General features: G+C 47.8%; 1 protein-coding gene across 6 annotated transcripts in view; it reads right to left on the bottom strand.

The window, feature by feature from the left end:
- Positions 1-14,554, bottom strand: part of LIG1 (DNA ligase 1) — a 41,959-nt gene extending 27,405 nt beyond the window's left edge. For 5 of the 6 annotated variants that reach the window (XM_060129694.1, XM_060129696.1, XM_060129698.1 and 2 more), the window contains exons 1-3: positions 14,435-14,554; positions 4,928-4,998; positions 2,325-2,414 (exon numbers count right to left, since the gene is read on the bottom strand). In XM_060129694.1, the coding sequence (XP_059985677.1) occupies positions 2,325-2,414; positions 4,928-4,944 (107 nt within the window). In that variant the 5' untranslated portion in view covers positions 4,945-4,998; positions 14,435-14,554. Of the gene's footprint in view, positions 1-2,324; positions 2,415-4,927; positions 4,999-5,106; positions 5,182-14,434 lie in introns of those variants that run through there. The other variant, XM_060129695.1, reaches the window with a different exon arrangement.
- Between the last annotated feature and the right edge of the window lie 117 nt (positions 14,555-14,671).

Raw genomic sequence — 14,671 nt, 5'->3', positions numbered from 1 at the left:
GAACATTTTCTAGGGGCCTCTCAGCATATACTCTTAGTCACGCATCCACCCATCCCGCTCTCTGGAGGCCTCCTGTGTGCCCACGCTGTGATGGGTGGTGCTGAGGAGCACGGGAAGTCCCTACTGAGGGCGGAGACTGGCCTCCAACATCCCTTTGGAGACGGTCTTTCAGTCATGTAAGCCCGAGTCCCCTAGGTAGGGACTACATTTCCCAGCCTCCCCTGCAGCCAGGTATGGCCATGTGATGAGTTCTGACCAATAGGATGTTGACACCTGCAACCTGCTCCTGACTGCTTGTCCTCACTGCTCTCTTATCCCTAGAACTTCGACTTGCTGACCCCCTTTGACAATGCAGGTGAAGGCAGGACAGAGCAGAGAGAGAGGGAGAGAAAGAACCTGGGTCCCAGTACCACCAAGTGGTACAGAGTCGCCTAGCTGCCCCAAACTGCTTAAACAGCTCAGAATCTTTCAAGTGAGAAAGAGGCAATTTTAACTTTAACCAAGTCACCATGACATTGGTTACTGGTAAAGCAGCCCAACGACTCCCCTAACACCAGCTCTGAGGCACTCCCAGTCTGGTAAGGAACACAGACACGGCCGTCAAAATACAACCAATATGCCTGCTGAGGGAAGTCACTTAAGGGGCTGAGAACACAGCTGATTCCTACCGGTTTCTGCACTCATAAAGCTCGCGGTCTGGACAAAGACCAAGATGTACACAAACACCTCCCTACTTAGGTCAATGACGGCACGCTCTTGTCATGGAACATTAAAAAGAATAAAGTGAGATTAGATAAAGTGGATGGCTCTAAGACATTTTTTTGTGGGGAGAGAAAGCAGACTGTCAAATCTGTGAGAGGAGTTGCTGTTGATTTTATTCACTGCTAAACCCACAGAGTCTAGGTGCCTGGCACATAGTAGATTCTCAGTAGATATTTGTTGACTAAATGAATCTATACAGTATGATTCCATGAATGTAAAAGATACATGTTTGCTCATATATACCTGCAACTTGCATACAGAATAATCCTGCTTTTCCTATTTAAAAATAAATTAGAAATGTGTATTATTATCTGTTGTATGTCAGGCATGTGCCAGCGACTTGAGATATAACAGTGACCAAAATGAGAGTCCCTGCCATCCAATATGTAAGTGTGAGAAACACTTATTCATTCAGCAGTTCCCTATTGAGCACCTACTATGTGTCGTAACTAACTGTATTAGGCACACGTATGTTTTTATGCATAGAAAAAAGGTATGGAAGGATATACCTCAGATTGGTAATAGTAGTTTCTCTGGAGAGTAAAACTGGAAGCACTTCAAATTTTTATTTGACTACTTCTGAGCTGATGTATTAATAATTACCATGTGTAATTCCACATGTGGGTATCTATGCTAGAAAAAAAAATCCGCACGTGTGCCCAAGAAGTCACACATACAGACTAAACTGCAGCATGGATTGTTTCAGCCAAAAAGTGGAAACAACCTAAATACCCATCGGTAGGGGGACGTTAAATAATTTCTACAGTACATCCATAAAATGGAACACAAAGCAGAAGGTAAAAGGGATCCGAGGGTCCTTTGTGGTCAGGAGTGGAAAAAATCTCTAAGTCATACTGTCACTGAAGAAAGCAAGTTCAGGAACCATATACGCAGTATGATCTCTATTTTTCAAGACATTAAAACATGTCACAGAAAATAAAACCACACACAATAAGTGTGTATATATAGCAGTGCAAACACAAAAGGGGCAGATCTAAAGTCGAGAGTGTTGATAAATTATGACCTCATTCTTACCACTTACTGAGCATCTTTCATGAACCAGGCACTGTTCTGTAAGTCGTTAGTGTGTTAATGAATCAAAGCCACACAGAAAGCCTGACACAGATCATGATACCCTGCTACCCGTGAGGAAACTGGGGTACAGGAAGTGAAGTTACTTGCCCAGGCTCCCAAACTGGGGATGTGAGCTAAATCTACCCTGAGTGCATGCTTTGGAAAGCTGACCAGTCCAGGGGCAGGGTCTTCCCGAGAATCTGTGACAAGGACGCTGGAGGAAAGAACATTGTTCTCTTCTATTTAGATGCGGCCAGTGGCAGGGTCTCTGCCTCATGCAGTCTGCTCCAGAATGAAGTCAAGACACTGGGACGGAGCCCTGAAGACAACTCTGAGGCCCTGGATCCAGCTGTGCCTGAAGATGACCCTACCTTTGGCTTGTCCAGTTACCGGAGTCAAAAATTTCCCTGTGGGGCCCTGAGATATTCTGAGCCAGGTCCTGACTGATAAAAGGAACAGATTCACCACATCCCAGCCCCAGAACGTACTTTGGAGGGGACTCTGTTTCTCTGGTGCTGTTGGATATCTCCTTCTCTGGCTTCTTCACTTTGCCCTCTTTCTTGGGCTGGAAAAATGACCTGGAGGAGCAGAGGGTGGGGTGCGGAAAAGTGAATGATAACAGAACCAACAACCCCTCTAACACACCCCACATTCCACAGCTTCCGATGCCCGTCCCCGTCCCAGGACGCAACAGAAGATTTCAAACAACCCCCTTAGGCCAATAAGGAAAACTGAGGCTTATCAGATGGAGGAGGCAACGCTCTGCTTATTTTTCTGCCCCAACTTGCCACTCACCTGAGACAGGACACACCCCGATTTCCGTTCCACAGGGATTAACTATGCACTTACTACGTGCCAAGGCCTGTCCTTGGAAGCTAGGGGCAGGGCAATGACCCAGACACATATGCCCCTGCCCTGGAGGGGCTGACACTGTAGTGGGGTAGGCAGACATTAGCAAAGAGGTAAATATAAAGTGTCCAAAGGCGTTACGTGCTCTGAAAAAGATAAAGGTGCCCTCCCCTCTACCTGAGCCTGATGAGGCTGAGTGGCTTGCCCCAGAGAGCAGAGTACTGAGAGGGGAAAAACAGGGGCTTGACAGCGCAGGGACCTGGCCAAAAGAGGAAGGTTAACATTGCCTACGATGTCTTGGGGACGTCGTGCACCCCCAATATGAGGCAATGAGAGGGCACCTCACCTCAGTGCCCAAAACCCCAGGCTAATTATGAGAATAGCGGACAAACCAAACCGGGGGTAAGGCTACAGGTGTCATGACAAAGAAAGCCTGAGAAACTGTCACCCAGAGGAGGCATGACAGCTAAATGCAACATGGCTCCAAATCAGATCCTGGAACAGAAAAGGACATTAACAGATAAACTGGTGAAATGCAAATGAAGTCTGGAGCTTAGTTAAAAGGAATGTATCCCTGTTGGTTCCTTATTGTGACCAGTGGACCACAGTGATGTAAAGTGTCAACAACGGAAACCGGGTGAAGGGTGTACAGGGACTCTCTGTACAACTTTACAACTTCCTGGTACGTCTAAAATAATTCCAAAATTAAAAGTTTACTTAATCTTTAAAAAATAAAATAGGGACTTCCTTGATGGTCCAGTGGTTAACATTCTGCGCTCCCAATGCTGGGGGCATGGGTTTGATCCCTGGTCAGGGAACTAAGATCCCACATGCCACACACGGCACGGCCAAAAAAGGAAAAAATTTAAAAATAAAATAAAGCAAGGTGACAGAAAGCAATCAAAAGTGCTATCATCCCAGGAGAGACTGTCCCCGGATTTCTCATCACCTGAGAAAAATGCAGCGTAGGATCTGTGTAAGCCACCAACTCCCAGGTCTCTGTGGGTGACATCCAGGTCTGGATCTGTCTAGAATCCATCCCCTCCTTCTGGGAATAGCCCTCCACGTTCCTCTTGTGATGCCTGTTCCCCCACATTCTCTCAGTCCCTATGGTTCGCGTGGGTCTGCCCTTTCACCCACAACCAGGGCACAGGCCCTGGGCCTGGCCACTCAAGGCCCTACATCCCTGGGGCTACGACAGTGGCTGGCTCAGGGACCGGCATGCGGCCCAAGATGGGCCAATGAAACTTAACTCTAGATATTGTTGTGACAGCTGGGAGAGAGACCACCTCTTTCCACCGGGATTGCTGACTCTAGGGTACTAAAAGCCTAAGGAAGACAGCCTGCCAGAGTGATACAACATCCAAGAAAGCAGAGCTGAATGATGGAGACAGAGTCCCAGTGAGAAAGTCTGGACAACTGGATCTGACTATTAAAGCCAAGTTTCGGGCTTCCCTGGTGGCACAGTGGTTGAGAATCTGCCTGCCAATGCAGGGGACACGGGTTTAAGCACTGGTCCCGGAGGATCCCACATGCTGTGGAGCAACTAGGCCCGTGAGCCACAACTACTGAGCCTGCGCGTCTGGAGCCTGTGCTCCGCAACAAGAGAGGCAGTGACAGTGAGAGGCCTACGCACCGCGATGAGGAGTGGTCCCTGCTCGCCGCAACTGGAGAAAGCCCTCGCACAGAAACGAAGACCCAACACAGCCAAAAATAGATTAATTAATTAATTAATTTTTTAAAAAGCCAAGTTTCCACTACACAAGCCAAAGAATTCCTTTTCTATTTTTCCTGAAGCCAGCCTGACTGAGTACCGGGTTCCTCAAGCCGGGCATTACCGGCATTTCAGGCCAGATCACTCTTCGCTGTGGAGGGCTACCCGGGGCATTGTAGGATGTTTAGCAGCCTGCCTGGTCTTTATCCACTAGATGCTAGTGGGAAATTCCCTCTCCCCCCAGGTGGTGACAACCAAAAATGTCTGTTGTTCCCTGGGGGACAAAACTGCCCCTGATTGAGAACCAGGGGTCAGGGTCTCTGAACCTTGCAACTAAAAATTCTGGTTACTACACTACCTATTTTTCTGATTCCCTTTCCCACTTTCCGTACTGCTCAACTCCTGGAAATCCCTACGTGAAGACTAACCCGAGTTCTTCTAAGATAAGGCGCAGAGTCAGAGAGGGGAGCAGAGAACTTGGAGTATGTAAGCCGGTGGCAGGGGCAGGGGTGTGGGGAGGGTACTTACATAATACTTCGCTGCATGATGGCGTCAGAATCCTCCCCTCCCCTGTCCTCCTCTTCTCCAGTGGGCAGTTCCTGAAGTAGACATCCAAATAACTTGGTGAGGATACTGATTGTGCAGGGATCAAAACAGAAACTTTCACACACTGAGGTTTGGGGAAATCACCCTGAAATCTACATCACCTGGCTTGAACTTGACACTCACTGAACAGCCCATCATATGGCCTGTCAAACGTACAACGTGCAGCTGCTTTAACCAACTAAAGAAGAGAATGCATTTACCAGAAATAAAGAACGTCCACTCTGAAGATAGGGATAAATGTCTCCCTTCCTATGACAGCCGGGCTAGTAGCCCTTCAAAGACAAGGTTCCCTTCCCAGGTGCCACGGCCATACTGACTCACTGTGTCTGCATGCTAATCTTTTTTTTTCCTCTTTTTGAAACCTTGAAGGAATGTACTCCCGGTCGTGTTTGATGTACGTTCTTTGTTCTAACAAGATATAAAACTGTGCTGAAAACCATGCTTCTCTGGAGCAGTTCCTCAGAACTGAGAGGCTGTCTCCTGAACTACAGTCCTCCGTTTGGCTCGAATAAAACTCTTTTTTTTCTATTCCCATTATAGATCGTTTCTCAATTATTTACATTGACACTTCTTTTCAGAAAGAAAAAAACCCCACAAAATCAGAAACATGAGTTTCCCCATCAAGAAGAAACTCCAGTTTTTACAGACCAAAATGATTTGCTGGTGAGATTTATTAGTGAAGAAAAGGGGTCTGAGTCAGAGAACAGGCGCTTCCTTTACCGTATGGAGCCTGCTTTTTGTCTAATACAATGACATACTGAAGACCAAAAGGTTTTGTTCAGTTGGGTTTTTTTTTTTAGCTAAATTTTCAGGTTAGTGAAAAAAATTTTTGCATTGATTATATAATATGCTACAATGGCTGTGAGACATGGCAGTTCATCAAATCATACCCACAGGGCTAAATAAATCAGCTGTTGAGCTGTTTCTAAGGTATACTGTTAAGACCCTCGTGGGGGGCACACCAATCTCAAAAGGGTGCGGACTGGATGATTCCACTTACATGACATTCTCCAAAGGACAAAACTCACATGGAGATGAGCAATTGCCAGGGGGCGGGGGCTGTGAAGGGGTAGGTAGCATAGGGAGTTCCTCTGGGGAGACGGCACTGTTCTGTATCTCAATTGTGGTGGTGCGTCCACAGATCTCTGCATGGGATCAAACTGCATAGACAGAGACAGTCACACACACACAGGAGCGCATGTAAAAACTGAACACGGGCTAGAATCCAGCTAACAGTACTGTCCAAGGCTAATTTCCTGGTTTTAATACTGGATTACACTAATATAAGATGTCACGGGCTTCCCTGGTGGTGCAGTGGTTAAGAATCCACCTGCCAATGCAGGGGACACGGGTTTGAGCCCTGGTCCCGGAAGATCCCACATGCCACGGAGCAACTAAGTCTGTGCATCACAACTACTGAGCCCGCAAGCCACAACTACTGAAGCCCGTGCGCCTAGAGCCTGTGCTCTACAACAAGAGAAGCCACTGCAATGAGAAGCCCGCGCACTGCAACAAAGAGTAGCCCCCGCTCGCCACAACTAGAGAAAGCCCGCGTGCAGCAATGAAGACCCAATGCAGCCAAAAATAAAATTAAAAGTAAATTTAAAAAAAAATGATGTCACCTCTGGGGGAAGATGGTTGTACTATTTTTACAACTTCCTGTGAGTCTCTAATTATTTCAAAATAAAAAGTAAAAAACAAAACAGAATGAAGGCACTATTACTGCTATAGAAAGAAGGCCTAGATCTAGTAACATTTTAACTAATAATAAATAATAAAGGAGGCAGAACAGTGGATATAATATGCTATTGATTTTGCAAGACAAGGGAAAATAAGAATATACATATTCGTTAGTACTGCTTATTTCAGCCAATCAGAAACTCTGGAAAGATAACCAAGAAAGCAACAGAAGTGGCTGGGGCCGACAAGGTGATGGGCTGTGAGCCGAACTGGTCACTGTGTACCTCTGTCCTGATTTTATTTTGAACCATACATATTTATTACCTGTTTGACTTTTTTTTAAAATAGTAAATCCAAGCCCCAGATAACTTTTCTAATTCTCTTTCTCAGCCCCCCACTGGCTCTTCCCTCTGGTGAGGCCCTGCCCGCCCCCCCACCCAGGGCCAGTCCCCTTTGGCCCAGCTCCGAGCTGATAGGCTGCCAGGAAGCCTCCCGGGGGCACCTGCTGGAAGAGCAGCTCACTTTCCTGGCCTCTCACGGTGGTTAATTAGTACTTCTCTCATCACACTTATTGCATCCACCCCGTGGTCCCCAGATTACGTTCAGTTTAACTTTCCAAACAGATGTGGGGCTCCGGAGCCATGGGGCTGTGCCTGGTTCACTCCCAACTCCTCCAAAAATTATTTCCCAACCTTCAGACATTCTTCATACCACCTTGGCAATTTCCACCATATCTAGGGAAACCCTGGATTTTTTTTCACTGAATTATTTTTTCTGTCAAAGAATCAACTTCTTATGAACTGGGGTGCTTAGTGGGCGGTAGGCACTCTTCCAAAACTTTATATGAATTAATTCATGCAAAAGCTATTACAATTCATCATTGTCCTGATTTTACAAATGAGGTGACAGAAGCACAGAGAGGTCGAGTAACCTGCTCAAGGTCACACAGCCTAATGAGTCGCAGAGCCAGGATCCAAAGCCAGTCGTCTGGCTCCAGAGTCCGTGTCCTTAACCACTAACATTCTGAGGGTGAGGAAGGAAGGGGTCCCTCCATATTGGGATCGAGGGAGATGGAGGTGGCCCTAGATCTGGGGGCTGTTGAGATAACAACTGTACCAACGATAATGTGACCGCATACTACCCAACCACCCACTCAAGCATTTCCAACTGTTATCCCCATGTCACCGATGAGAAAAGTGAGGCACAGAAAGGTTAAATCACTTGTCCTGAATCACAGAGCTCGTGAGCAGCAAACGGGGGATCCAAATTCAGACACCCTGGCTCCAGATCCTAGGCACCCTGCACTCCCATTTCTGTCACTCCCACAGGCAGAACAGCAACGCCTGCCACAAATAGGAGACAGCCGCAAAAATAAAAAGAACAAAACCAGATGATTAGGTTGTAGTTCAAAGCACTGGCTGCTGGAGGCTCTGAGCCCAGACCTGCTGCTTTCTGTTTGTTCAAAGCGCTAACTAGCCAAGTGCTGGAGGGGGCTGTGAAAGGCACCCTGCACCAAACGGAGCCTTTCTAAGACAAACTGAAAGAGAATATAAAGGGATTAACTTTCTCCTCATGAGCGTTAGTGTTATTTAATGTCATACCCACACACCACTTCCAGTTTCCTTAAGTACTTCTGTTAATTTTTTAATGTGTGAAACTCAAATCAGAAAAAGCCTTTACTGCTTAAAGAAGCATGCTGAAATAAACAGGGACAAAATGTCATGATGTCTGTAAACTAGTTCAAATATTTCAGCAAATGCCTGAAGTTTGCTTTAAAATAATTCAGGGTTTTTTGGGGGAATTAAGGAGCATATAGACGAAATAAGAATGAACTATTCTGATAATTCCTGGGGCTGGGTAATGGGTACACAGGGATTCATGACACTACTCTCTACTTTTGTGTATGTTTGAAACTTCTACAATAAACGTTAAATTTTTTTATTCAGAAAATCAGACGGTGCAAACATAGCAAAATGTTAACAGCTGTAAAATCGAGGTGGTGGCGTATTATTCTAGTTGCTCTACTTTTCTGTCTGAAAGTTTTTATGAGTCAAAGGCGAAAAAGTAACCTAAAATTGGGAATAAAAATATAATTTGTGTATACAGCCCAAAGCTCAGAATTCATGAAAATCAATAAGGTAGTGAATAACCCAGCCCCTTTCCCCCTCAAAAAACACTAGTATTGGTACGAGTCCCTCACTTGAGAAAGTTCTAATCTATCCTGGACATGAATTATCTGTCAAAGTCAAGATCTTTTCTTCCCAACCAGCCAGGAAGCCCCTAAATTCACTTCCACACAAGGAAGAACAGAGCCTCACACAGAAGTCACTGCAGGGCTCCCAAGACTTTCAGTCTCTGGGACAATACAGGAAAGGAAACCCAGTCCCTGCTCTTGAAAAACCTCACAGGCCCCACTGTCAAAGATATGCAAAGTACGGGACGTCCCTGGTGGTCCAGTGGTTAATGCTCCGCGCTAACAATGCAGGGAGCAAGGGGTTCGATCCCTGCTGAGGGAACTAAGATCCCCACACGCCGGCGCGGCCAAAAAAAAAAATGTTCGAAGTAAATAAGGATGAAATAGGACTCAGCACTCCAACAAGGAGACTGGAAAAAATGAAGGAAGGAACGAACAAACAAACGAATTAACGAACTCGACTAAAACCCAATTTCTTGATTCGAAGCTCTCAGGGCTCAGGGCCCTGGCATTACATACCATTTATATGCTGATCTATATCTCAAACAGCCTATTTATTCTCCAACCACCACCCCTAAATTGCCAGCCAACTTCCTTTAGGAACCCAACTCCATAAGTTTCCCAGTCCTTCCCTAAGTCTACAAACCAGTCAATCCTCCTCTTCACTTTCCTTCCGCATCACGTCCCCCCTTCCTGCCTTGACTCGGGTGGATTCCGGTGCACCATTACCGTCTTTCGTCGCTCTCTTGCTCTTAACTCCCGCCCTCCGTTTCACCGTGCAAAACCCCAAAGCTGCTGATTCCAGCCAACTTTCCACCTACCCTGTGCCTGCGCCCGCAGAACGGACCTGGACTGGTCCCCAGGGGTCCTTCGGACTGCGGTCCAATTCTCTCCATTCCCCCAGACCCTTCAACTCTCCTGCTCTCCCAGACCGTACTTCACACTAGCTTCTCCAGCCGCCAGCACCGCCTCCACTCTCCTCCTCGTCGGAGGAAATGGCAGCAATCGGGAGAAAGACAAGTTCCCACCACCTTATCTGCCTCCGCAACTGCGCCTGCGCGCAGGCGCTCCGACTCCCAGCTGTCGGTACTGAGACCACCCAGCTGTGCCCTCACTGAAGGCCAGACCCTCGACCTGCGCACCAGATCTTATGCCCTCTCACCTCCTCAAACCCCATGCTCCAGCACGCCTCTCCCTTCTCTCCTGCATCATCGACTTTTCTCTACTAGACCATCCCTATCGGTTTACAATTCTGCTGTGACTCCTCCTACCTAAACAAACAAAAATCCCTCTCTTGACCCCACGTGCTCCTAGCAGCTATCGCCCCATTTCTCTGCTCCCCTTTTCAGAGAAGTCATAGAAAGAACTGTCCCAAGGCACCACCTCCAGTGTCTCTCCTCCCATCCCCGCTTGAACCTTTAAGTGTTCCCACATCACTCAGCTGGACCTTGCTCATCAAGGGGACCGAGGACCTCTGGGCTGCTAAATCCAAAAGTCATTTCTTGTTCCTCATCTTGGCCCATAAGCAGCATTAGAAACATCTGACTCCTTGCTCCACTGAAATTCTTCCTTCAAACCACACCCTCACCTCAGTGTCTACTATTTCCTGGATTCCTGTGAGGGGTCTTCCTTAGCCACTGCGGGGAGAAGAGTAAGTGCCCCCAAAGATGTCCCCGCGCTAATCCTGGACCTGTGGATATGTTACCTTACGTGGCAAGAGACTGCAGATGTGATTAAGCGTTCTGAGGTGGGGAGAGTACTGTGGATTATACAGGTGGGCCCAGTGTTATCACTTACAAATGGGGCTTCCCTGGTGGCGCAGTGGTTGAGGGTCCACCTGCCAATGCAGGGGACACGGGATCGTGCCCCGGTCCGGGAAGATCCCACATGCCGCGGAGTGGCTGGGCCCGTGAGCCATGGCCACTGAGCCTGCGCGCCTGGAGCCTGTGCTCCGCAACGGGAGAGGCCGCAGCAGTGAGACGGCCGCGTACCGCAAAAAAAAAAAAAAAAAGATGACAAGTGATCCTTGTAAGTGGAAGGAGGGGCTTAGAGTCAGAGATTGGAGATGCTACCTTGCTGGCTTTGAAGATGGAGGAAGGGGCCACGAGTCAAGGAATGCAGGTGGCCTCTAAAAGCTGGAAAAAGCAAGGAAATGATTTTCCCTAAAGCCCCCAGAAGGTATGTAGCCCTGCCAACACCTCGATTTTAGGGAAAACAATTTTAGACTTCTGGCCTCGGAAACTGTAGGAGAATTAAAATGTGTGCTGTTTTAAGCCACTCAGTTCCTGGTAATATGTTACAGCAGCAACAGAAAATGTAGCAACTCACTTTCTAACGGTTGCAGTGCCCAAGGCCCAATCCCTCCTCTCTGTCCTATTTACACCCATTCCGTTGGAGACCTTAACCAGTTTGATGGCTTAAACATACTCTGGGATGATGACGACCCCAAAATGTCTACCTCTAGCTGTGACTTCCCCTCTAAACTCAAGGACTCATATTTCTAGTTTTCTGTGCTGCTACCTCCATCTGGATTTCTAACCAAAATCTCAGACTCAATGGGACCAAATCCAAACTCTTAGAAAAGACACACACACACGCATACACACACTTTTATCCCTCCTCCAACCAATGTTCTCCGTCTCAGCACTGGTAGCTTTTTTCACCCAGCTGCACAGGTCAAAAACCTTGGTGTCCACTACATACCTATTATTTAATTATCAAACAAGTGACAATACCAAGGGCTGGGGAAGATGCGGAGCAACTGGAACTCTCATATATTTCTGGTGGGAAGGCAAAACGGTCCAGTCACTTTTGGAAAAGTTTGGCAGTTTCTCAAACCGTTAAGCATACATTTACCATATTGACCCGGCAATCCCACTTCTGGGTATCTACCCAGTGAAATCCTACGTTCACACAAAAACCTGTAACCTAATGTTTACAGTAACAGTCTGTTTATAATCACCAAAAACTGTAAAAAAAACCCAAATGTCCTTCGGTGGGTGAATGGATGAACAAATTGTGGTACATCATACAATGCGTTTAATTGCTGGCTAGTGTTCCATTGTAGAATATTCTAAACTTTGTTTATGCTTACTCGGCAATAAAAAGGAGTGATCTACTGATACACTACAGGAATGGAGAGGAATCAGTGGTTGCCAGACGGAGGGCTTAAAGGGAGCCCCAGAATCATTTTTAGGGGTGATGGAACGGTTCTGTACCTTGATTGTGGTGGTGGTGACATAACTCTAAATGTTTCAAAATTAACAGAACTATACACCGAAAAGAGTAAATTTTACTATATGTAATTTTTTTTATTATTATAAAAAAAATCAGTGGAGTTACCAATGATTCAGGTCCGGCTACCGCCACCCCTGGCCTGTTGTACTGTCCCCTCTCTCTTTTTCTTCACAGCACATAGCACAACCTGACCTTATAAATTAGAATTTGTCTCACCCTCTAGAGCAGTGCTTCAAACAGGACTTTCTGCCTGACAGAAATTGTTCTCTATCCGCATTGTCCAGAAAGGGAGCTCTAGCCATATGTGGCTTCGGAGCATTTGAAAGGCAGCTAGTGCGACTGAGGCACTGAGTTTTTCATTTGTTTCTAATTAACTTGAATTTCAATAGCTACTGCTATGTATAAAATAGATAATCAACAAGGACCTACTGTATAGCACAGGGAACTCTACTCACTATTCTGTAATAATCTATATGGGAAAAGACTCTGAAAAAGAATGGATATATGTATAACTGAATCACTTTGCTGTACACCTGCAACAAACACAATATTATAAATCAGCTATACCCCAGTATAAAATAAAAATTAAATTAAAAAATAATAAAAGTAATACCTACTCATAAAAAAATTCAATAGCTACACGTGGCTAATGGCTACTGTTTTAAGCAGTGCAGGGCTCAAATGTAAGTTCCATAAAGATAGGGATTTTGTCTATTTGTCCAACGATATGGCCACGGGACCTAAAACAGTGCTGGCACGGAATGCACTGGCCCACACACCCCTTTGATTACTAAAAACTGGGATAACAAAAACATTACTGAAGAATTTACAGTTTATAAGCAAGATCTTTCAAACCTGGAGACCATGGTGACAAGGGGGATGTAAAAGGGTGTTTAGGGGTGAACAGTCTGAGGATGACAGGCCTCAAGGCTCAAGTCTGCATTTCTTCTATTTAGTAAAAGCTCACATTTCCTGACCTGTCCCCTATCCTCACCCGACCCCTGTGAAATATTTTCCACCTTTCCCGTAAATATGCTACTCTCCCTCCTGCTCTGAGGTTTAAAACAGCTCAGCATTCCCCCAAAAGACAACTCAGGAAGCTGAGACAGGAGAGGGAAACTGCCTTGTCCAGGGCCACACAGCTGGTCAATGACGGATACTATAAACGAGGGGTGCCAGTTCCGAGAACCCCCAGGGATTCACGTTTAAAATATACCCACCGCACTCCCAGACCTACTGAATCAGAATCCTGGGAATGGAGGGGGAAAATCTGCAGGCCTACCGAGCTCCCAAAGAATCCTAAGATAAGATGAAATTAAGGAGGTCTTACTTAACACGTCCTTCTTGCCTTTTCCTCGTGCCTTCTTCTCAGGCTGCCTAATAAGTCAGAGATTCAAACGGGCTGAAAAGGGGATGGTGGCCAAGGAGTGATGGCCTTAATCCCATTTTCTGCTGGCTCCCCTCACTGATTCTCCTCAGCCTTCAGATGCCAGCTCTCCTTTCCAAACGCCCCCTCTTCCTCCCAAATACCCTCCCCCTTACCCTTGAAGCTATCCCCTCACTTAAGGGCCTCAAGATCCTTCTCTCTTCCCTCCCCAAGCTCTTCTGGCCCTCCCTCCACCATCTCAGGTAACAATTAGCCCAGACCTTTCAGCTAACCCCCTCCCAGGCCTTGGCCTCCTCCTCGCAGTCCAGCCGCCCCTTCACTGCTCTTCCCTTGGCCCTGCCCCCTCATCAGGCATACACAAGGCCAGAGCTCCCCCCGTCCAGAAGGTTCGAGACCTTTCATAAAGCCTTTGCCTAGGCCTAGCTCTTACCACTGATTTCCTCTGGCCTCACCTCCATCTACCTGGGCTCACCCCTTAAAGCTGACCCCTCTCCTTCAACCTTTCCCCCGGCCCCGCCCACTGTTAAACTTTTCCCTAGCCCCACCCCCTTGCAGGTGGGCCCACCTCCCCCGACCCGTCCAACTTCCGGATGGCCTCGCCCACCGACAGCCTTTTCCCCGCCCCTCATCCCTGTATAACCACGCCCCTTCCAGGTAGTCCCGCCCCTCCAGGCCTCTCTTCAGACCCTGTCCCGTACAAGGGTTTCGGCCCTCGTCTACCTTCTACCCGGCCCTGAACCTCCAGCGGACGCAGCCCCGCCCCCTCCAGCGGCCTGCTGCCCGCGCTCTCCCCTCCGCAGCGCGCTCCCCGCTGCCTCAGCGACCCCTACGTCCACTCTCTGCAGCCGACCAGGCGAAGGCATAAGCCCCGAGTTTACGACAGGCACGCCGTTCCCCAACCCTAAAGGCCCTCACGGCCGGCGCCACTTGCCTCGCGCCGAGCCCGCGCGCCGTTGTCCTGAGCGTCACAACCGGAACCGCTCGGCGCTCCACTGCAGTCCCAAATTCGCGCCACGGACTTCGCGCGCAGACTTCGGCGGGCGGGGGCGGGGCCGAGCCGAGGGGCGGGGCCGGGCGACGTCCGCGCCGCCGCCACACGGAGGACGCTGGGAGTTGTAGTCTCCAAGACGTGAGAGTGCCAGTAAAGGGGGTGAAGTGGGGCAAGCCC

Source organism: Lagenorhynchus albirostris, chromosome 19, assembly GCF_949774975.1.
Source record: "Lagenorhynchus albirostris chromosome 19, mLagAlb1.1, whole genome shotgun sequence".
NCBI lineage: Eukaryota > Metazoa > Chordata > Mammalia > Artiodactyla > Delphinidae > Lagenorhynchus > Lagenorhynchus albirostris.
Note: the sequence above shows the minus strand (reverse complement) of the source record. Positions and strands in the feature narration are given on the sequence as shown.